Consider the following 24,050-nt stretch of genomic DNA (forward strand, 5'->3'; position numbering starts at 1 on the left):
TTCTGCTGATACAAGCCAGGCTGCCATTGGCCTACTTGGCCGCCTGGGCACACGGCCGGCTCGTGCTCTGGCTGTCAGCCGTCACCCTCAGCTCCTTGCCGTTCGCGCAGCTTTTCGTCCGCCCCGCCCAAGCCTGCAGCGATGCACGGTGTTGTTGTGACCGGGAGGGGCCGGGCCGGACCCCGCCAGCTCCCGCCTCCTCCTTCGGGGCCGGGCCCCGTGCGCCGTGCCGTGCGGAGTCGAGCCGTGCCGTGCTGTGCCGTATGGAGGAGCAGCTGCTCCGCGCTCTGGGGGGGCTCAGCCTGCAGCCCCCGCCCCGCCGCTCCCCGCGGCGCTTCGGCAAAACGCTCGTGCTGCTGCGGGGCCTGCCGGGCTCCGGGAAGAGCACGCTGGCCAGGTAAGGGCGTCGTCCTCTCTACGGAGCTTTGCGGCCGCACCGGAGCCGCAAACGTCGCGTCTTGGCTGGGACCCTTCCGTGGCGGGGCCTCGGCTGTGCCGGCAGAGCCGCGGTGTGTTTGTTGCTCCGCGAAAAGCAGCGGACGAGCGCTCCTTGCGGTTGATCGCGGGCGGTGAAACGCTTCCTCTTGTGACGGGGCAAACCGGCACGAGCTGGGGCTGCCGTCTCGGGGCCGCAGCCGTTGCGGTACGGGCAGAAGAGGCTGCTCCGAAACCGGTCCAAAATAAGCGAGGACACTTTGAGCAGCGTCACCCAGCGCAACCCCAATCCGCCGTCGCGCAGGCGGCTGCCTCACGGCTCCCAGCGCCCGCGCTCACCCTCATAGAACGGAGACGTTTCCCGGTGCTCTCATACACGGCCCTGTTCATTGCCTTTCCCGGCAGCCTGTTCTCTCGGCCGGCAGCCCTGCACCAGCAGGGGGTTGGAACTGCGTGATCTTAAGGTTTCTTCCATCCTGAGCCGCTTCATAGCTCTGTGAGCGTGGGCTGTGTGCTTCCTCCAGGTCCGGGCACTAAGGAGCCCCGTGTTCGTTATCACACCGTTGTGTGGTGCAGCAAAAAGGCTGGACTGCAGAAGATGGGAGCACAGAGCGTGAGGCTGAACTTACAGCTCTTCATCTGCAGGGCAGCCCCTTCTGTAGAACAGGGTCTTCTGCCTTACAGGCGATCTGCAGGATCAGATTCTGAAGTGAATGTCCACAGACTGTAGTTTTTGTGAAGGCCCAACTGCACGTCTGTTCTTAAGAGATCATTTAAGCACAGGTCCCGTCACTAGCAGAAGGTTTGCTCATAGTACAGACTGAATATAATGATTTGGGGGTGTATTCTCAGCCAATGCAAGTAAATGACTCTATTTTTTTCTTTTTTTTTTAGGTCAGAATATAAGGTTAATTATTAATGAGAGATTTGCAAAATAAACTGTAAGCATTGCTTTAGTCCTGTGTAAGATGAGTGCTTGAGATATTTGTTCTGCACCTAGCCCCATTAACTGTGTTACTGCAGGATGGGGCTCAGAGGGCAGCTGTGAGAACTGCACTTAGCACCTCTCCACTTGCTCTAGATTTTGAAAGGACTGTGCCAAGAAAGTGCTGCTATTTGCTTTTCCCACATCCCACATTGTTTGCTGTAATGTACTGAGCAGAAATTTGTTTGTAAAAACTAAACTTTATAAAATTAAATTAAAATTAAATTAAATTAAAATCCCCATCCCTGGAGGCATTCAAGGCCAGGCTGGATGTGGCTCTGGGCAGCCTGGTCTAGTGGCTGGCAGGCCTGCACGTAGCAAGGGGTTGCAACTAGATGTTCATTGTGGTCCTTGTCAATCCAGGTCGTTCTGTGATTCTATGATTCTAAAGGATTCTAAATTAGTACAACAAGCTCAGTGCACGATCCTGCATGAGAGGAAAGGTGCATCAGAATACACGTGCACAAGTGGTCTGGCTGAAATCAGAAGGTGCTTGCAGAGGCTTCCCATGGCAAGCCATCTGCTCTGGGCTCAGCAGGGCGCTGGCTTTGAGGTGTGTGGGTGAAGGACACATCTCCCAGCTTCACTGCTGTTTGGTTATCAGTATATGCCATTGTTTTAACCTTTGCTCTGCTGTTTCTTCTGCTGCTTTCACACAGATCCCCATTCATTCGTTATTATCAGCCAGAATTTCTGTTGTAAGCTGTACTTCTTTACAGCACTCCGAAATGTCATGAGCCATGAATGTTATCACTACTGATACCTCAACTCACTGATAGCTCCAGCAGACTGTCCCCTTTTCACTCTGTCACTCCAGAGCATTTTCCAGCAGCAAGCTGGGGCTGGTGACTTGGTTCCCACACCTTTCAGCATCACTTAGCACAGGTTGGGTACAGCTCTGTGAGATATGATCACAGTGTCTTTGTGGAAACAGTTTCCCCATCCAAGTTGGTCTCCCAGCTCAGAGGAGCTGGCATGGCATTGGGACAGGTCAGTTCTGGTCTGGTTTTTGGTTGCTGGTAAAGGCAGTGAGGGAGCCACCTGTGATACATTCAGTAATCAAGGCAGAATGAGGATTTGTTCTGCTCACTGGCAAATTTCAAATCTTTCCAATTACTTCACTATTAAGGATATGCTTTCCTGAACCTCCTATTTATTAGGTTTGCCCCACTGGCTCCCTTAGCTGTTCACCACCAGTGTGGGAGAAGAAAGAGAGAGGGGGAGTTACACTTCCAAGAGCCTCTGTTAGATGTGAGTAATGCCCTCCACGTGGATGTGTTCCTCCCTGACTTCACAGTACATATTTTACGATCAAATCAAGGCAGCCACTAAGAAAACAATTACCTGAGGTGCAGTAGTGGGTACAGCTTCCAAAAACTCCAAAAATCAAGTCACATGCAAGTTCTTATCTGCTTCCACAATAGAGTCTATTTTGGCTGGAAATACACACCTTGTGCAACGTGTCGAGCAGTTTCACTCAAGCACTAGGCTGGGAATGATCAAATATGCAACTTCTAAGCCAGTGCTGTTTATTTATCACTTGAAATGGGGGTCATTCTTGTACTCCATGATGAAGTGCAGAGAGAACGGATCCCGAACAGATGACAGAGAAACAGAAGGTGAAAAGTACATTGGCACTGAGGCACCAGTACTTGACATAAGCTACATCTTCCCCAGTTTTCTTTGCTGCATTTTGTAGAATCTTAGATGCATGGAATGGTTTGGATTTGAAGTGACCTTACAGCCCACCCAGCCCAACTCCTGCCATGGGCAGGGCTCCTACCCACCAGCTCAGGCTGCCTAGGGCCCCATCCAGCCTGGCCTTGAGTGCCTGAAGGGATGGGCACCCATAGCCTCTCAGGGCACCCTGATTGCACTCTGACTAAAGAATTTTCCTCCTAACATTTAAATCTCTCCTCTTTTAGTTTAAAACCATTCCTCCTTCTCCTATCACTGTCTGCCTGTGTACAGAGTCAGACTCCCTCCCATTTATAAGCTTCCTTTATGTGCTGGAATGCCACAATGAGGGCTCCCCAGAGCCTTCTCCAGGCTGAATAAGCCCAAATCCCTCAGCCTGTCTTCACAGGAGAGGTGCTCCAGCCCTCTGATCATCCTCATTGCCCTCCCCTAGACCTGCTCCAGCAGCAGTGTCATTCTTGTGCTGGACTCAGTACTCCAGATGGGGACTTATGAGGGCAGAGCAGAAGGGAACAATCCCCTCCCTGTCCCTGCTTGCCAACCTTCTGTTGATGGAGCCCAGGGTACTGTTGGCCTTTTGGACTGCAGGAGCACACTGCTGCCTCACGTCCACCAGAATCTCCAGGCCTTTCTCCACAGAACTCCCTATAACTCTGCATATGAGTCCTTCTACCAGTTTGTACATACATCTAGGATTGCCCTGAAACTTGCTCCATTCTTCCTTGCTCCTCCAGTCCTTTGTTCAGCCTTGCATTTGGTAAGATCTTGATCCAGCCTGGCTTGCCACCAGATCCCAACTTACTGCAGAACTGCAGCTCTGTCGCTGTTTGTGGACTTTGCTTATCAGCTCTGCAGCTCCTGCTTCCAGCTGGCAACACACTACTGTAAACATACAAAATGTTTATGTTTTGGGTACTTCTCTGCAATGTGTGACATGCAGCCTGTTGCTCTGCAAAATGCAGCTGCTGCTCCCAACCCCATGGGCAAGGTGTGGACACCCTGTCATGCAGCCCGGCAGCCAGGCCAAAGTCCTCAGGGTGTCAGGAGCTGTCGAAACACAGCAGGTTGTGCCCTGCTTCTCATATTTCTGATTTTTATGTTGAAAGTGCCACAGGAAAGCTCTGTGTAAAGAAGAGTGACGAGAACAACTAGCTGTGCATGGTGCTAGTACTTAAGGTCCTAGAGTACTGTGTTCAGTTCCTTGCTACAGGAAAGACATGGAGGCCCTGGAGCGTGTTTAGAGAAGGGCAATGAAGCTGTGAAGGGTCTGGAGCACAAATATTATAGGGAGCAGCTGAGGGAACTGGGATTGTTCGGTTTGGAGGCTCAGGGGAGATGTTATTGCTCTCTGCAGCTGCCTGCAAGGAGGTTGAGGTGAGGCTTCTTCCAAGAAACAAGTGAGAAGACATGAGGACATGGTCTCAAGTTGCATGGTAGATGTTTAGGTTGGATATTAGGAAAAAATTTTTCACAAAGAGTGTTGTGAAGCATTGAAACAGGCTGCGCAGGTAAGTAGCTAAGTCACCATCCCTGGAGGTATTTGAAAGATGTGTGGATGTGGTGCTTAGGGTTATGGTTTAATGGTAGGCTTGGCAGTGCTAGGTTAGTGGTTGGACTTGATGATCTTAGAGTTCTTTTCTAACCTAAATGATTCTGTAAATATTACGATCAATGTTACCTTGGAAGGAGATTGCATCTTGAGGCTTCAGCCTATGAAATGCAGCTGGGGCTTTCTTTCTCCGATGATGTTACCAGTGACTGTGAAAACTTCTCCCAAGCTCTATATGTGTATCCAGCCAGTTGAAAGCCTGGGTAATAATTTTGTTGTCTGTGAAGACAGAAATGTATATAGTTAAACTCCAAAATGATTGTTTGAAAGTGCTGAAGATGCTATTAATAAAAAAGGAGACTTCAAAAACTGTATATCATGGGAACAGCTCTTTAGATGAATAATTTAGAATGCTTTAAAACCTCCTCTCTATTCACTCAGATGTTTCAACACTTCTATGGCCAAACAGAAGCACAGTTGTATTTTCCACAGCAAGAGTCTTCTTTTTTTAATCATTGCAGCCATCATAGAGCTGGAAGAGGAGGTGAGAGCCTACACTGATCCCAACCCTCCCTGATGCCCTCATCTGCCTGTGGGGCTGCCTGTGACCTCACCAAGGTTTTTAGCAGTTCCCAAACACATGAAGTTGGCTGCTTTTGTGTCTGAAAGCTGTTTCCCCACCTGTGTCCATCTAATGAGGTACTTCCCCCAGCATGGCAATCTGGGAAAAAAAGAGAGAAGCAGAGCAAACTTTTGCTTGTCATAAATCATAGAATGGTTTGGGTTGGAAGGGACCTTTAAGACCATCTAGTTCCAACCCCTTGCTGTAGGCAGGGTCACCTCCCTCTAGACCAGGTTGCTCACAGCCCCATCCAGCCTGGCCTTGAATGCCTCCAGGGAGGGAGCATCCATAGCCTTGCTGGGCATTATAACACACCATGACACAACCTCCACGTCTGTAACACGCCACCATGTAACTGCTAAGCAGTTCAGTGGCCCACGTAGGCAAATCAGAGCTGAACTTTTGTCAGATGCTGTTTATCGCAACACAGTTCTTAAAGTTCAGTGGCTTTTTGTTAATGCAAATATAGCGTGTAATTACCCTTTGGTCTCGCAAAGAGATTTTGTCTTTCTTCCTCTCCTTAATATAGCTTACACTTACTGATCTAACTGTGATGGATGCTGCTCAAAATTTCATAATAACATCACCCACAACTCTTCTCATTTTATATAGGTGCAGTATATTTTCCTAAAAACCAGGTATTTTTGCTGCACAGAGTGGTTAGGAGTGCATGGGCTGTAAAGGATTGCAGAAAGCAGCTGTCAACTTCAGAGTCGCATTGTTTTAGAAAGCCAAATGTCAAAGCAGAATAGGCAGAAGGTACAACACCTGCTTAGTGTTTCCTGTTAGTGGGACTTGGTTTAGTATGAATATATCAAATGTGTCAGTGATTTGTTGTTCTTAATACATTTTGTGCCATATTTTTCCTCCTTTCAAGTACAAGTTTGGTCTTGTGACTCTGCATTTGCACTAATAGCTAAGTAATGTGTGCACTAAAACTGTGATATCATTTTGAATTGGTAAGAAGGTTGGTAAAGCAATGGAGAGGTAAGGCACTGGGTAATGAGATAAATCTATCCGTATATCAGCACAAGAGTAATCAGATAAGCAGTAGATGCCCTCTGCTCTTTGTGATAAGAATTCTTTGCATGGCACCAAGTGTAGAGTATTTGACTTTTGTTAGATCTACTTGTGCAGCAGTAATTGGGTGATTAACACACTTCTTCTGAGCCAGAAGAGGACCACATGTAGCTGCTAACCAGAACGTAAAGGAGGGGCTGCAGCACAGGCAGCAGCCTCACCTGCCATCAGCCAGCCATCAGCCTGCTCTGTGGCAGTCGCTGCCCCAAAATGAGATTAATTAATCAAAAATTGATAGATGTTACAGTGAGGGTGGAACAAAGTCAGAAGCTGACTTTTATTCCACTAAAGCAATTTGCAATCCCAGTAAAGCATCGCTTCTGGTGGGCAGATTAGGAAGAAATTGGTAAGCAAATGGTTTGAGCAGAGCTGGAGATGACAGAATTAAGCCTTTTCAGCCTGGGTGTCTGTTTTTTGCTGATTACCCAGAGGGACCTTTTCCCTGCATTTGCTCAGCCAGATAAGACATTGAGAAACAGTTGTTTTGTCGCTTGTGGGGATGTATTGAAGAGCTGAGCTGAGTCACGGGGACTGAATGCAGCACCGTGCACGTCGCAGTCACGAGGCTTCTGGACTGGCCTTGCTTTATGGCCAGGACTGGCCCTGAGGAGATGGTGAGCAGTGAGGTTGTGCTGGGGGCTCACCCTGGCTTCTCACAGGGATTCCCTCCCTCCTCCTCCTCCCAGCACTCCCTTGTCTGAGAAAATAAACAGTTCAGCCCATGGATGCACCACAAATGGAAACCCAGTTTTGCATCAGGATGGTTTTATGCTCTCTAAGGACTTGCAGAAGAATGTGAGCCACCACGTAGGGAGCATTTTCACTTGCTCACAGCAGCACAGTGTCACAGCTCCATGGCACCGCAGCGGGATACGTGCCAATGTAAAGAGGAGGGGCACTGCCCTCTGCCACCAGCCACAGGGAGCTCCTTTGCCAGCCACAGCTGATGGTACTGTGGATCATCCTCACTAAATGATAAGCCGTTCCTCCGATTATCTTCGAAAATCTCTCTGTAGTGAAACTCCTGTGATCAAATCACCTTTTGAGACTAATTTCCATGGGATTAGCAACAATTTCTTTGCTGTACATTCATACCTTCCCAAATAACTCAGAAAATTGAATTATTACTATGATTAAAGACTCACGTTGGTAGTACACTGCAGATTTCTCTGCTGAATTAAAGAAATCAAACATCCTGTAGGCTCCATTCCTTTCCTCCTGTGTGTCCATCTACTGATTACATCACTTCCAGAGCTCTTTTACCTGGGATTTTCAAAATGAAGGAATGTGCAAATCTGTAGAGCGCTCACATTGATTTAATGCTCTCTGTGAAAGGCATGTGTTTGCATACACTAACCCTTCTTTCATTTTTTTTTTTTCAGACAGCTGAAATGTGACTATCCCAGTGCTGTAGTTCTTAGTACTGATGACTTCTTTTCTAGAAATGGTGTATATGTGTTTGACCCTGACTTCCTAGAGGATGCACACAAATGGAACCAAAAGAGAGGTGACTGAATTGACTGAAATATCTTTTTTCAGCACAGTTTTTCTTTGTAGCGTGTCTTTCAGTTTAGTACCCAGAGAAGGTATCTCAGAGTAGTGCCATACACTGAAGCTCCTGGTGTGTTGCTTAAGAAAACATTTGCCACTTCTGAGTTATTTACAGCGTTAGAAATTGGAATTGATAATGAGTAAATGTTGGTGATGGTAGGTACTGTTTTTGGAAGCAAAACAGTGGCTAATAGACAGCAGTGCTGAAGTTTGGGAACAGCAGGTGACATGCTGGTGACTCAGCACAGCTGTATGCACAGCATTGCACAGACTGTACGTTCTCAGATGTCTGTCCTGAGCTGTGAGTGGGTTAATGAGGAATTCATGATAGCCAAAAGGAGAATTTACAAACCTAATGACAGTTTGGGAATGCAATCACCACGGTTTCCATTTCAGAAAGAAAACGTAACATGCTTTTGTGGCTATGCTCTGAACTCGTTGACTGCCATGGCAAGCATATGCTGTGATCACAAAACAGACATCTTTTGGAAATAATAGTCACTTGGATGTGCTGTAAATACCCAGTGCTCAGATAGATACCCTAAATATGTTCTATAAGAGTTTCAGATCCTGCTGCTCAGCTGCATCACCTCCTCCAGGAAACACCTGCTGAGCTCTGCTTGGGTTTGGGAGGGAGATACAGACCCAAAGGAAAGCCAGGTGTGCCAGGGGTGGGCAAAGAAAGGGCACTTTGGGGCTAGAAAGACCTGACTCAGTCTGCTATTAATGCATTTTAGCTTTTCTTGATGTGTTACATTGCAGCACGCAAAGCAATGAAGAATGGGAAAAGCCCGGTTATTATTGATAATACCAACATCCATGCTTGGGAAATGAAGCCATATGTGATGATGGTAGGGAAAGCTATGATTTATTGCTTTTGTATGCTTAACCGTGATATTTAGGAGGTGATCTAACTGAACAGTTCTTAACAAGGCTGAAAATAATTACTTCCATTTTCCCACAGTCCTCTAATTATAGTTAATAATTTATATTGTGGAGAGAGGGGAAAAGGTGTGTAGGTACCTATTTTATCTACTCAGCTACGTACCTCAGTGAAGGCATATTATTGAAAAGATTAAAGGGTCTTTGAACTTGCCCTGTAACTTCTTGGCAATCAGAATGTCAACAGTGACATGGATACAATGGTTTCCAAACTGTTGAATTTGAAACTGGCAGAATGTAAGTGTTAACACGTATATCAAGGTGACTTACAATTTTAGTTTAAGACTTGTGAAAAATACAGCAGGAAGAATCTTTGATGGTCCATTGATACCTGTTTGCAGTAGTTGTGGCAGTATTCTTAGTACTGTTTTATAATACAGCCTGATAACATTACACTCATGCTTGTGCACAGCTACACGCCCTTTGGCTATGATCCTGTGATTTAAGAGGTCTGAGGCTGAGTATTGCTCTTATAGGAGTTCAAAAGAGGCAAGAATGCATAGTGATGCTGGAAATCCTGGGCGTGTGCTCCTCTAGCAGAAGCTGTGACTGCCTCTGGGTGACTGTTAAGCAAATAAGATCCTCAGGTAGAGGGAACAAGATGTAGAAAGACCAGCAGGGGCCCCTGCCTCCTTTCTGCTACTATGTAATTTCCTTAGGAGGCAATGCTTATCCCCTTCAAACCAAAAGCAATCAATCTTGCCCAGGGAGGTTGTGGATGCCCCATCCCTGGAGATAGTCAAGGCCAGGCTGGATGTGGCTCTGGGCAGCTTGGTCTGGGGTTAGGGACCCTGCACATAGCAGGGGGGTTGAAACTCGATGATCACTGTGGTCCTTTTCAACCCAGGCTGTTCTATGATTCTATGAATAACTGTATTAACTATAGATATGTATATACATGTGTGCATGTGTATGCTTTACCAAAAAAAAATAAATAAGTTAAAAAAAAAAATTGAGTTTTGTAGCTTGAGTATCTGGAAGTAGCATCCACACTCCCAGAAGCTCCAACATGTAGCTCTTGAAGCACCTGTGACTGCCAGAGCCAGGGCACCGTGAGGAGTGGGGTGCTGCAGTCACTGCTGAGGCTATGACAAGTTTTGCTGGGAGACCCAAATCCTTTGGATAAGAAGGAATGGATGAGCTGGGAGTCAGACAAACATCCTGGTGGGATCTGTGGCTCTCTTCTTTCTGTCTCCTGGGGATATATGAGACATCTCTTGACCAGATGAAAAATCTCAAGGGTGTGGAAGAGTGGCTACTTCTGAGCTTGGCAGCCATAAATCTAAAACTTCTGTGTACTTCCTCAGGCACGTGAATATAGCTATGAAGTTATATTCCGAGAACCAACTACGCCCTGGAAGTTCAATGTTCGAGAACTGACGAGGTACATTTTTTTCCCTTTGCTACAGCAGGCTGCTTGTCACTTCTGTGCTCTGAGGAAGGTCTGCACTCTTTCTCTTCATGTGCCCTAAAACGTAACCCGGTAAATAAGAACAGCAGGGTTGTTGTGCAAAATTTACAGTAGTAAATTGTGCTCTTTGCAGCTACATGGTAAAAAGGTGGCTCTTCAGAGTGTGCAGACAGCAGATGTCCCTGGCAGGCTTTGCAAAGACTGTTTCTGGTCCATCCTGACAACCCTGCATGTCTGAGCTGCTCCTCTCCTTCTGAGATTTCATTTATAAAATTGCCCTGGCATCACCAGGGTATCATGGGTGTCCTCTCCACCATAAGCAGTACATTTCACAGTGTTTCTCTTGCCAGTTCCTTACTTTTCTCTTGCTTGCTATGGAACAGCCAGCAGCACTGCCTCCCCATCACTTCTGAGGCACAACAGGTAGGACTTCTCTGGGATGTGCACCCAGATAAGGCAACGACAGCTACAAGTCAGCACCTGGGCTCTCTCTCCAGATGTGTGAAAGTTCATCCCAAGGCTAGCAAGCCGTTGGCAATAAACCCCAGCAACGTTCATATAAAATAACATACAGGTCTTCTACGTAACTCTTCCTGGGCCATGTTTCAAAGCATTTGTCTATATTTTTATGTCCTGGCTGCCCACAGAAATGCTTGGGCTACACTTTCTCAGCAGTCTTTAAAACACCATTGAGAAGTAGGTAGCGGTGAATTACAGTTTAGCAAAAATAAAACAGAATGAAGCAAAAACATAGAAATAGGTCGTCAAGCCTATGGCCTGAACATAGCAGGAACCATAGCAAGTTTAAGATAACTTGTAATGCATTCTTTGTTCATGTTGACTCTACAGAAAAAATATCCACGATGTCCCTCAACAAAAGATACAACAGATGAAAGAACAATATGAGCATTATGTTACCTTCCATAGTGTTCTTCACTCTGAAAAACCAAGCAGAGAAGACCGAAGCTCCCCTGGACCAAATGCAGCCTATGGCCTGGGTGCCTGTGCCACTCCCCTGCAGCCTTCTCAAGCAGAAGACCTCGCATGGCACGTACAAACAACTCGGTGTTTTACTGAAGAGGTGCATTCCTCTGTGTGCTTTCATTATCAGGGTATAACAGTGTCTAGTTTTACATATTTTTTTCCTAAACTATTTTATTCTTCTATTTTTCTACTACTTTTCTAAATGAGACTTTTATATCTGAAGTCATTAAGTGTCACTCCAATCTGAGTGATCCAAGACCACTGTCCCTTGCACAAACTGTACAACCTCATCTCTTCCTTTGCTGAAATCCATTCATGCTCATGGCGAAATGTGTTACTGGCTGAGCCTCACATTTGTTTTTCCTTCATTGCTCTTTCACCTACAGATAACACCAAACATTCCTAGATTCTTACAGACTGCGTGGCCAATTCCTTCCCTGTGCAGTGGTCACCTGCTATTCTACTACTCTATGATTTTATGCATCTTCCCACTCCTCGTCTGGAGCATCGCTTCTAGCTTTAAGAGAGATACAAGCACTAAGATACTGTAGCTAGATTTGATCTTCTGCATCTATACATCTGCTGCCTGGAGTTATGCTATTCTTACCTTAGCTCTAATGCACCCAAACAGCATCTCCAGCATCAAGGAGAAAAACTTCAACACACCAAACTGTGCCTTTAATCTTGTAGAGTTGGACTGCCAGAGGAAGCAATCCTGAAGGGAACACAAGCATTAGGTGAGCACTCATTAACTTTGAGAAGGAATGGCATTACAGAAACAGCTCTAAATAGCTGTAGCACAAGGCTACCAAGTACCTGACCTTGGAAGTACACACTATATTCCACTGAGTAACAACTTAAGAAAGGGCAGGGAGGGAGAGTGGAAGGGAAAAGTGTTTCTAAGGGAGAAATCAAGTCCTTCCACTATCAAGTGGCTGAATGAGAGGAAGCAGCCATCCTGCAGGAGTTTTATCTGTATTTTCAAACCCTACGCATATGTGCTTATCAAGAAGCCTCATGAAATGAGATGCTAAAGCTCAGCTTTAGTGATGGTAGTTTTTTAAAGTAGATATAGAACATCAGACAGCAGTAATAGAGCAGGATGGTAGCAAGCAAGCTGCTTTGCAGTAGGAAATGAAGGCAGCTCACCCTGGACATTAGGAGACCTGGGGGTAGTTGTGATTCATCTAGCAGTTCATGGTCAGAGAAGTGTAAGGTGTAAAGGAACACATTATGCCTGTGTAAGAACGAGGCTGTCTGTAGGACTCTGTATCTATTACTAATACCTTCGTATGTCATTCTGCTATGAATCAAACTTTCATCATTATGGCTGCTTTCTAAAACCTTTTTAAGAACTAGATAGAAAGTTTTAAAGAAGAAGGTACAGAATTACGCCAGAATTGCAGAGGAATATTTCAGAATAAAACTGCTGTAACTGGTTACAATAAACTTGGAGAACTGTTAATTTTGCCTTGTTACTCCTGGCAGCCAAACAACCACTCTGATGCTATTGAGGATAAGAAAAGTGCTTGAGACTGAAACAAAGGCACTACTGTAATTTAAGAATAAGTTAGAATCAAAGTAATGGGTTATAAAACCTTCAGCCACAGCGATGCTATTGTATGCTACATGTTTGTGCCATTCAACTCTAAATTACTTGCTTTGCAGATGAAATGCTGTTTCATGAATTTTGTAAAGTAACTTTATTACAATCAGGCTTTAATGTACAAAGTAAAAACATTTAAGTTTGAAATATACACAGTACTGTACACGTGCATCTAGTAGCATTTGCGGGATTTGTGCCTTTGCAGCCCCCTGCGGATTGATAACAAACCCTCACGTTCCTCTGTGTCCTTCTGGAGAGCATCAGCTCCTTCAGAGCTGCTTTTCAACAAACTGTTTGCTTCCTTAGCAGATCTGGAACTATTTTTGGATGAAAGATCACCAGATAAATTAGTAGCCCTCGTATCACCAGATAAGTTAGAAGCCCTCGTACTGTCTTCATTTACATAATCCATCTTCTTTTCTTCTGGTACAGTATTTATGAGTGCTTGTGTATTAATCATTGCAAGTTCTTCATCAGCAACCAGGTCGTTATCAGAAAGCTGGACGGCTTCTCTCAGTTTTCTGCCAGGGGTGACACAACCAGCATTTGGGTTTGTTTCTTTTGATAACTTGCTGTGCTGTGAGCCCAAACTTCGCGGAGGCCGAAAGGCCTTTTTCACAGAGGGAGAAATGATGGAACAGACGGGTGTCAGTGATGGAGGGGCAGGTATGCAGCTAAGGAAGTCCATTGCTTTTCTCTTTTTGCTGTTTCTGGGATGGTTCTCATTACTTACAGCAGATGAAGGCGTTATTGCCGAGCCTTGTGGGAAAAGCTTTGTATTTGGTGTGCTAGCTGACAAGGGACTCGGATGCTTCATTTCAATTTTGGAAGAGATCTAGTTAAAAAGAGAGAAATTTTATGTTGAATAAAAAACCCATTATCTTCCTCAATTACTTCCATACAGCAGGGAAAAAATGGATACAAAAAATGCTGTATAATTCATATCCAGGTTACCTTTGGTTTGATAACTTCTGAGAGTGACCAATGGTTTTTTTCACCATATTGATAGCTGGTGAGTTCATTTACATGCACACTAAGACAGCACATTCACACTATGTCTGAGATCAAACCTAAATGGAGAGGAATTTTGCTATGCCAGATGGTAAGAATTCAAAGTGGTCACTATAAAATTGAGTTAACTGAGTCTTCTGCACTGGAAATATCCTCTACGGGTTATTAAATAGGGAAGAATGAAGAAAAAAGAAGGAAAAGGGATAGAACACAGACCAAAACCCATGAAGATAATAGCACACAAACACACAGGATAGCTACTACACAGCAAATCATTTAAACACGTGCATAACTTAAAAACACCTTCAATGCTCATTTGTTTCAATTTGGTCAATGTATTTAACAAACTGATGTGTACCACTAAAGCTTCAGCATCAAATATTAGCACTTTCTCTGCACTGGAAAGGGATGCCTTACAGACTTATTTAGTCCTCATTTATTGACCTTTTATCACTGTGTTTCCACCTCCCTCACAACCAGTGGGAGGAAATATTTTTATTCTGACTGCACTCAGTACTGCACATGAGGAACAACCTGTCTCCAGCAGCCTTAGAAGAAACTTAGAGTAGTGTTTTACTCAGCTTTTGGTAGTGCTGCTGTAAAATGCAAATATTTGCAAGGTGATACATATTCCCTCTCAAATCTATGAAATATCTACATCTATAGAGATATCTAGAAGAAAAGACACGGAAGTTCTCTGAACAAGGGCACACATGGAAGAAAGATGTACAGATGAAGAATTTTCCTCCCAGTGATGTCATAGACTCACAGAGTCACTGAGGTTGGAAAAGTCCTCTAAGATCATCCATTCCAATCGTCCACCTACCACCAATATTTCCCACTAAACCACGTCCATCAGTACAACATCTAAATGTTTCTTGAACACCTCCAGGGTCGGTGACTCCACCACCTCCCTGGGCAGCCTGTTCCAGTGCCTGACCACTCACTTGGAGATTTGTCAGATAATCTTCACAATAGGACTGAGGAAGTAATAAACCATCCACAGAGAAAGGAGGATTCATTTTCCTCATGTAAAATTCAGAGTGTTTAAAGTATGCTGTTGAAACACAGTCCATGAAGGGTATTTTCCATATATTGCCTATAGGAAGACTAGTCTAGGGATTTCTTTCTGAGTAACAATCCTAACCCACACAAGGGTTTCATTGCATCTGATCAGCTTGCATTGCTCTGAAGAGACCCTGTGGGGCAGACTGAGACCATCAGTAAAAAAAAAAAAACTGCTTATATCCTTACAGTACATCATAGTAGTATAAAATTAAGACTAATTATGAGTAGCTTACCAAACTTTTATCCTCTGCATAAAGGCCTGAGTTGCAGGAAGGAGAAAAGCATTCCAAACCACATCTTTTAGGTAAAATGGGTGTAAGTGAGCAATTTCTTTGAAGCAAATTCATCAATTTCCTTTCTGCATCAGAGCAAAAGGAGTCCACATTCTATAAAGCAGAACACATTACAGTGCATGACAGCTGTTTCTAAAATTATCTAAGTATTCCATGCTCACATACTAAATAGTTAGGCTTTGTTTTCTTGCTACACGTCCACCAGAAGTTTATTGTACATCCAGTCAAAAACTCAGAAGTCTGCTGCACTTTCCCTGGAAGAAAATACACCTTCCTTTTACTGTTTACAAAAAAAATACATATGTAAAATTTTTTGTGCAATAAAGTGAGAATGCATGACCAAGATGTTCTATTTGGCACAGCTAAATTTGAAATTAAGAATAAATAAATAAAATCAACAGTTCTTTGGTTGATACTGAATGCATTCAACTAAGCAAGACAGTAAATTTGTATTGTAAAAAGGCAAGAGTCCAACAGACCGTGACAGATTCCTTGTGGACAAGTGAAATGGGTTTGCTGGCCAGAGAAGATTCTGCAGCTTAAGGCACTGGTGTTGAGCTGGGGGGGGGGAGGGGGGGAGGTGGACAAGGGTAATGAAACCAGTTAAGATATCCAGTAGGTGAATAGAGAGTCCTCCAGGCAAAGTGCATTAACATCTTACTCCATCTCCAACAAAATCCCCTCTAATTCAACACTATGTGCACTACTTAAGTTTTATTAGTACTGACAGACTTCTTGGTGACAAACGTAACACTGCAATAGCTAGAATTAATCATTCAACTGAAAGTCTGAAGGCTTACCTCTATCATCCTTCGCAGTTCACTAAACTTCTCTTGAAGATGGTTTTCCTTTGGGCTGGCTGAGAATGCAGAAAGATCTCCAGCCAATAGCACAGGAATTTCTGATCTGAATTCAGATTGCCACTGAAGGTTGCTTGCAGCAATGAATGAACAGCGGACAACGATATCTTCGATAGCAAAGTGCCTGAGATCTGCCCAGATTTTTATTGCCACAAGATTATAGCTTTCATCAGACAAATAAACCATGTTAGGGAATCCTGAAAGTAAGAAAAAAATAGAATTAAATCCTTTCTGAGCAAATAATGAAGACATTTTCTTTAGGAAAACAATTACCTGCCCGCATATTCAGGTGATTGGTTATCTTACCTAGTTTTAACAGAATTGAGATGCAGGCATAACACAAAGATAATTTTGATTATTTCAATAAAGAATCTAGTGCTTATTCAATGACAATATATTTGGTCCACAACATACCTGTTCTGCTAATGGATATTACAACTCCAACTACATCAACTTCAGCACACGGTGGCTGATAAGAAGGATCCAACAAGCTGGTGAATTTTAGAGCCTTTCTTGGAAAGAAAATCTGCAGCAGCATCTTCTGCGAGACCTGAAATAAAACCTCATACTGTTTACAGACTGCAGTGCTTCTTGATGAAACATCTTTATGCAGCTAAAGCACTTACTGATAGTTGTAGATACTGAGTTTTCTTTGTTGCTGATAACTGTACATTAGTTGAATCTGATCTTCCTTTGGACTGTGATGTTGACAGCTGGTAGATTCTGTACCGACCGCCTTCCTTCAGCAGTGAGCACACATCTAGCAGTGGACGCCAGATGCTCAGGATCACTCCTAATAATGTCAGATTAGGATTTAGGTGTGCAATATTAATATAAAGGTTTTTAAACAAAACTGGAAACTGCAACATGTAAGCTAGAACACTTGAAGTTTCAAGTCTGCCTGTTATGTTGGCCAGTTACCCTGTACAGATAAATTATAAATAAAACTTATTTATAATTTTCCAAGTACTAACCTTTATGTTTTTCTTGCTTTCTATAGTCTACCACAAATAATTTCCATACAGTAGACACATCCCTTTTGGAACAACCATGTTTTTCCTGTTCTGCAGACTCTACAGCCTTCTTGAATTCTTCCTGTATCCGAGTTTGTTTTTTATCGTTCATCAGCTGCTTGTGAGCATTCAGAGCTTTTAACTGATCTTCACTGAGATATCCCTGTAACCAAGAGAAAATTTATTCAGTGTCTTTTTTTTTTTTTTTTTTTTAAATACAAGAAAATCCAACTGATACACTACTAGGACTTTAAATGCTGTATTGTTAACACAACTGGGGTCACCAATTTTGACTGCTACTTGGCTGATGCTCAGTTGTCTTTGCATTACATTATATACTGTTGTTATGTGGTATTTAATGGGAGGCTTGCTTAAAACACATAAGTGAATTATTTCATACAACAGGCACGTCTGCCTGCTTAATAACAAGTAAGACATCTTGCAAAGAAGTTCTGTAAGAAGAAGAGTCACACCTCCCAGCAAGCTGCTATCTCTGAGCTAACACAGTGAATTTCTGCTGAAATCATTGGGAGTGTTACTGTTCTGACCAATCCTCCAAGATCCAGGTTCTGTCATCACAGGTATACATCACATTTTATCAAATTAATTTGATAATTTTATCAAATTTATGGCTCTATAACAGCCAAGGACCTTGAGGTGCAGAAGTGTGCATTTAATTTTTAACAGCTAGTAAAGATTACAGACCTACAAATACTTAATAAAGGTATAAAAAACACGATTGTCCTTTTAATATATCAAGAGAAAATAGCTTCTTCTCTTTTGCAATCTAAGACATTATTCATCTATTTTAACTAGACTTCATTAAAATACTTTTTAAATTTTTAACTGAATGTTCATTTACTTACTAATAAGCATACTGTAGAAAATTTCAGAAGGTGACAATAGTTATTTAGTGGTTGATTTTAGCAGGAGGTACTACTATGTAGGAAATGATTCCACAAGTATTTCAAAATTAGACAGGTATGCTGTACAGTTACCTCCATATAACTGGGATCAGGTGCATTCTGAATTGCTTCATAAAGTTCTGCACCATCTTGCAAATTGTGGATTTGCTGCCTTGTGACTATGCGCGATCCTGGTGCTCTTCTGCAATTTCTCTCTGTTCAAAAAAATCTGTTACATGACCAGTATACTTCAAAAGCAAAGGAAAATTATGTAGGAAGCATGATAGTGTGTAGGCATTGCTAGAATAAAATCACAAAATGCTTTCATATAGGGACAGAGAAATTGACTGACTTTGAGCAACCTGGTCTAGAGGGAGGTGTCCCTGCCTATAGCAGAGGGGCTGGAACTGGACGATCTTAGAGGTCCCTTTCAACCCAAACCTCTATGATTCTATGATTCTGTATCAGAGACACCAGCTAAAAGCCAAGTTATCTTCTTTATATTAACTATTACTGTCTCCATTAAGCCATCTTTTATGATTCATCTTTGATGATTTCCTTCAGCACAGTAGACGCATAGAATCATAGAACTGTGCAATCTAAACCTAACGTGGCCTCACTAGTTCTGAGTAAAAGGGAGGATCACGTCCATTGGCCAGCACTCCTCTGTTAGCCTTTATTTGCCTCTAGGGCACATTGCTGGTTCACGTTCAATTTGATGCCTGCTAGGACCTCCAGGGCCTTTTATGCAGATCTAGTGAAGGCACACACCGTCCCATCATCTAAATCAACAATAAAGATGTTAAATTGGACTGTACCCAGTGTTGACCCCTGAGGTCAACAACTACATGACTGAGTTAACTGGCCTCCAACTAGACTTCATGTCACTCATCACTGCTCTCTGGGCCTGGCTACTGCATATTGTCTGCTCACCCCTAATGCTTCATCAGTTTTCTAGGAGGATCCTAATAGAAACAGCATCAAAAGCCTTCCTGAAATCGAGGCAGACAATACCCATTGCTCCCTGCTTCTCTACTAGTAAAGCCAGTCATTTCATCATAGAAGGTTATCGTGTTGGTCAGTGAATCCCTGCTGACTATTCCCAATTGCTTTTTTGCCCTTCATGTGGCTGGAAATGGTTTTCAAGATCAGTTCTTCCAGAATCTCAGGGATCACGGTCAGGTTGACTGGCGTGCAGTTAGTTGTCTGAGTACTCCTTTCCATCCTTTTTGAAGACTGGAGACACATTTGCTTTCCTCCAGCCTTCAGAGACCTCTCCCAATCACCACAGTAACATTGGTCAGCCCTCCCAGCACTTGTGAGCATTCCATAGGGGCCTGTGGACCCTTGCGTTGGTATTCTCTAACCAAACCTTTCACCAAAGGTACATCTTTCTTGCTCCAATCCTTTCCCTGGCCTCCATAGAGTGGAGTACCTTAAGGCTCACCTTGCTAGGTACGACTGAGGCAATAAAGGCATTTATACCTCAAGCTTTTTCATGCCCTGTTTCACCAGGACATCTGTCCCATTTACTAACCCCACTGACCTCAGTATCTCTCCACAGTCCCACAGTGTGGGGGAGAAAAATTTGTGAGAAAAATTGCTCAGTGCTCAGTCTTGGTCTTCAGTTGATTGAGGTACATTCCTAGTAGAACCTACCTCTAGGCAAAACATTAACACTGTTGGCTTTTTGAAGAAAGTGGAGTTATGAATTCTACAATCTTGTACCATTTTCGAAATGTTATCTCAACGGTAATTTTTTTAGTAGCTTGGTGACCAGTAAGTTCACAAAGAGTCTCCTACGCAGTTGCAAAGTCAGGAAAAAAACACGCAACTGGCTTTGTAAGACATAGGAAGTATAAAAACAACAACAAACCATGCAACACACGAACAACCTCTGCAGAAACCAAACCCCAACCACCATTTCTCTATCACCAGAAGTTTTTGCAATTTTCTCAAAAGTCATCTGCAAACATCCAAAATGTTTGTGCGTTCTTAATATATGTTCTGAAATAACGAACGCTTTACCTTCTTGCTTTTCAAATTCTGCTTGAATTTTTGCAAACAGAGCTTCCAGTTTCTTTTGCTGATCCTCTGCATGCTTGGCAGCTTCTCTTTCTTCAGCTCGGCTGTTACGAAACACATATGAGCCAGCTGATGTCTTTTCCATCCACTGAAATACAAAATTTCACAAAAAAAAAAAAAAAAAAAAAATTTTTTTTTACAAATTTTTAACCTAATTTAGGTTTTTTTCAATACTCACCATTAAGCAAAAAGGCTTTTAGAAGTGAATAAGTTCATAAGTTCTTTTAGTATAACAAATAGAAAACAAAAAAAAACAATAGCATTGGTTGGTAAATCTTCTCTTAAAGTTATATAGATAGAACTGAGTTGTAGTCAAATCTGTGTGACTTAACAGGTAAGAAACCATAATTATAATACCAGGCATCAGTTATGCAATTTAGAAGATAGCTGAATTCAACCTGTAGATACGTTTAGATATAAAGCAAACGCAGAGCTCAAAAAATATACCAGAACTGCATCTTACTTGATTTGTCTTTCATCACTGACTGTACTGCTTCAGCATGCTAGATTAGATGCTGCAAAAGAACTGTGATACTGTTCTGCAGCTGCCCTTAAACATTTTCTGCTTGAAGGGGTTCCATAGGATAACAGCTGTCTTAGCATCCTACCAAAACTCGCATGCTTTAATGCCTTCAGTGCATGGTTTGAGGAGACATTCGAGCCAAAAAGGAGGTCACTGCTGGTGAAAATGGTCTTCCTCTTTGCTTTTCCTCTCCCTTGCGCTGGCTCTGGTCCTAATCTTCTACCAGATCACATTAGTTTGTTTAAAAACAAACAGCTGTTTGAAGGTGATTTTTTTTTTGGCGGGGCTGTTTTTTTTGTTTTTGTCTTCTTACTCAAGGTTTTGCAAACTAAATCAGTGGTGGGACAGCAGTAGGTCAGCTCCAGGGCACAGAGAAGCAGCAAGAGAGTATAGCAAGAGTAGGATAAGGAAAGCTGAAGGACTGATTGTTATGAGACAGTGAACTATTGAAATAGACTGTGTGCCTTATTAACTGCATGCCTAATACTTCGTGCACTATTTAGTCCAACAGCTGTGAGTAGGTTTTTGTGTCAAGGGGTGTAGCAATCACAAGTCAAAGGGAGACAGATAGCCCAAATCTTTCTATAATTTGGTATGACTGAGCAAGATCCTCAGTGTTTTAAAAGAAATCTGTATCAGCTTGTCAGTCTCTCAAGACAGTGAGAAACAAAGCACAACTTTCCTCCCCATACCCATTTCTTTTTGCAGTTGGGATAGTTATAAAAAGCAAGTAGTTACCAACTGCTATCCACACAAACTCTAAATATGGCAGATTGTATCTAAAACATCTTCACTCTATTTTATACAATATTCCCACTGTAATGTCAGTAGTATTTAAAACAATAGATCTTACTCAATATAACCAGCTAAATTTAAAAAAGAACTAATCTTACTAATGATTATACAACATTTAACTTTATTGCAAAGATATGTCTGTTAGTAAGAGAAAGAAAACAACATATTTCACATTTCTACTTAGAGCTAAAACTCTTCATGTTTTTTCCTCCTTTAAAACAAACTCTGCCTTTTAGATTACACAAATAAAATTCAGTAATTTCTGGCTCTATGAAACTGAACCAGAAGACTCAGAGTGAACAGGATACACCTCTTGTGAAAAATTAAAGACATTCACACTGCAAGTCAATTTTTCTCCAGTCACACACGATACTATTTCTTAAACTTTTTTGTCTGTCCACATTATGTCACATTTGAGGAATGTGAAAGCAGCCAGCCATTAGATAACAAATCTAATAGAACCTGTCACATTCATCAAATACTTGTACCATACCTGAATAGGATAAGTTCTTTGGATAACCACATCAATGCAGCCCACTGCACCACCCTCACTGTAAAGCGATGACAGAGGCAGAGGAAAAGGCCGGGGTTCCGATGAAATCCCAGCTTTGTGTACCACCGCGCCCTCCGCGTGCTGTTGGCTGCAATCTGAACACGTTAAATGCTGAATGATGAACTGCCATGGATGGGTCGAAAGGAACTTCAGCTTATGACATTTAAATTAATGACTACTTTTACACTGACTTCTCTCATTTTTACATCTGAACATACAGGATTTTAATTTCAGGACTTCTTTTTGCATTGAAAAATTAATTCTAAACTAGTAGTAAAAGTCTCATGAGTTCTAATTATCTAGGAAACGAGCACCTCTGAGATATGCCATTGTCTTACATAAGAGAAGCATTTTTATGCTGCAATTTCACATAGCACTTTGATGACCCTCAAACAAGTTAAGTCCTCCCTACCCGAGCCCATCCTCCCACAAACTGTTTTCACCCCCCATTCTCCTTCAACCTTACACATTATTTATGATGGATAAATATTTTCTTCAACCTAATGCTTAACCATACTAGGAAGCTGAAACTGACAAAACATGCAACAAAATTGAACAGAATCTTATATAACTTAAAAAAAAAAAAAGTACTTGTATACTACTGATTTGATACTATTAACTTCTCTTCCAACTCTACTGACTAGCATGCATTAACTATCTTGTGTCTTACAAACTGGGTTATTAAAATCCAGACAAAAGCTTTTATGTTTACAAAAGCCCATCCAGTTTACAGCACGGCTCAAGTAAATAGCATATTACATCTTTCTGGCATATCCAATCAAGCTGAACTAGTACTTTGGTTTACCTTTAGCATAAGGGAATCTGGGGCTTCCAGTGGTGTACATCCGTTTGGAGAGCCAGTAAGTTCTGCTCCATGCACTATGATCTTCTGACCAACAGTCAGCCTTCTTCTACGTAAGAAAGCTTTGAGAGGTGGATCCAGAAGAGCTCTAATCCCATACCAGCCATCAGTAACTTCAATTATTGCAGCTGCTTTTTCACATTCCGTACTGTTATTACTATTACCAGGAGATACAGCAGCGTTTAGTGATAGGATTTTAGAAATACACAGCACAAGTGTTTTACCTGCTGCATCATCTCTCTCTGTTATTTTTTTGATTGCTGATCTTTTACTTTTATCGATTTCCAAGTCATACCTACAAAAAATGGATCCGTGACACTAATTATAGGAAACAAAATCCATCATGTCGTTTTCCCACGAAATGAATTGTTGCAAACTATTATTTAATCCACATGAGTAAGTGCCAGTGAAGAAAAATTGAAGTTATCTAAACATTCTCAGAGAACATGCACTATTACTTGTAATACGAACACATATGAATTCAACAATTCCAACTTGTGATAAATACTAAATGCAACATAGAGACTATAAAATATCATGAGCTACAAAGCCCACAATCTCAAAATTACAACTCCAGATATGTTTCTACACACTTACCTATATTTCAACTGCAACAGCACTGTTTCTGGCGTCAAACATCTGTTAGCAAATTTGTGTGGAAAAGACACTTCCATGGCTGCCAGTTTCCATACAATCCACCTATAATGATTGTAAACCCAGGCCTCTGTTATTAGCTTGGGATCCACACCGGGAGTATCACAGAGAGCCCTGCAGACAAAAAGTTAACAAAGTAATCTGAAGTCCGTTGTCAGTTTTGCCTATTTTTCACTAGCACTGCGTTCAGCTTATGCACACAGGTAAGATTAACAAAGGAATGTTTATGACACAGTAAACAAGAAGGTTACATTCCATAGCTCGGTGTGGTTATTGTCTAAATACTGTTTTGCCCTTATAAGCTTCAGCAGCATGCATGTATATACATGCATGCATTCTTGAAACAGACCCTGGAGCCTAGCAATAGCTCCAGGGACAGGCCTTCTCTCATTCCTGCAGTTATAGCACAGAAGGACAGAGGTGTGCTCTACTCTCTTTCAGCCCTGGAATGTCCCTTGCTTGTTTCACTGCATCCCAAACAACACATTTCATTGCTATTGAAGTATTTCCTTCTCTCTGTTGTGCGATGGCTTAAGCAGAGTTTTATATGGCATTGATTTCAAGT

At 42.5% G+C, this 24,050-nt stretch overlaps 2 protein-coding genes across 2 annotated transcripts in view; one reads left to right on the forward strand and one right to left on the reverse strand.

The window, feature by feature from the left end:
* The first annotated feature begins 119 nt into the window (after positions 1-119).
* On the forward strand, positions 120-15,633 carry N4BP2L1 (NEDD4 binding protein 2 like 1). Its single transcript, XM_010728988.4, is given in 6 exon segments — positions 120-397; positions 7,752-7,876; positions 8,683-8,771; positions 10,170-10,246; positions 11,123-11,276; positions 11,279-15,633. Coding segments are annotated over 6 exon segments (651 nt in total). The 5' UTR covers positions 120-263; the 3' UTR covers positions 11,351-15,633.
* Positions 12,937-24,050, reverse strand: part of BRCA2 (BRCA2 DNA repair associated) — a 35,799-nt gene continuing 24,685 nt past the window's right edge. Inside the window, 12 exon segments of the mRNA XM_085216040.1 lie at positions 12,937-13,698; positions 15,176-15,328; positions 16,036-16,292; positions 16,510-16,645; positions 16,722-16,888; positions 17,070-17,271; positions 18,107-18,228; positions 20,042-20,186; positions 21,910-22,007; positions 22,010-22,064; positions 22,775-23,126; positions 23,429-23,599. Coding sequence (XP_085072166.1) covers positions 13,036-13,698; positions 15,176-15,328; positions 16,036-16,292; positions 16,510-16,645; positions 16,722-16,888; positions 17,070-17,271; positions 18,107-18,228; positions 20,042-20,186; positions 21,910-22,007; positions 22,010-22,064; positions 22,775-23,126; positions 23,429-23,599 — 2,521 coding nt within the window. The 3' untranslated portion in view covers positions 12,937-13,035.

This window comes from Meleagris gallopavo, chromosome 1 (assembly GCF_905368555.1).
Source record: "Meleagris gallopavo chromosome 1, MGAL_WU_HG_1.1, whole genome shotgun sequence".
NCBI lineage: Eukaryota > Metazoa > Chordata > Aves > Galliformes > Phasianidae > Meleagris > Meleagris gallopavo.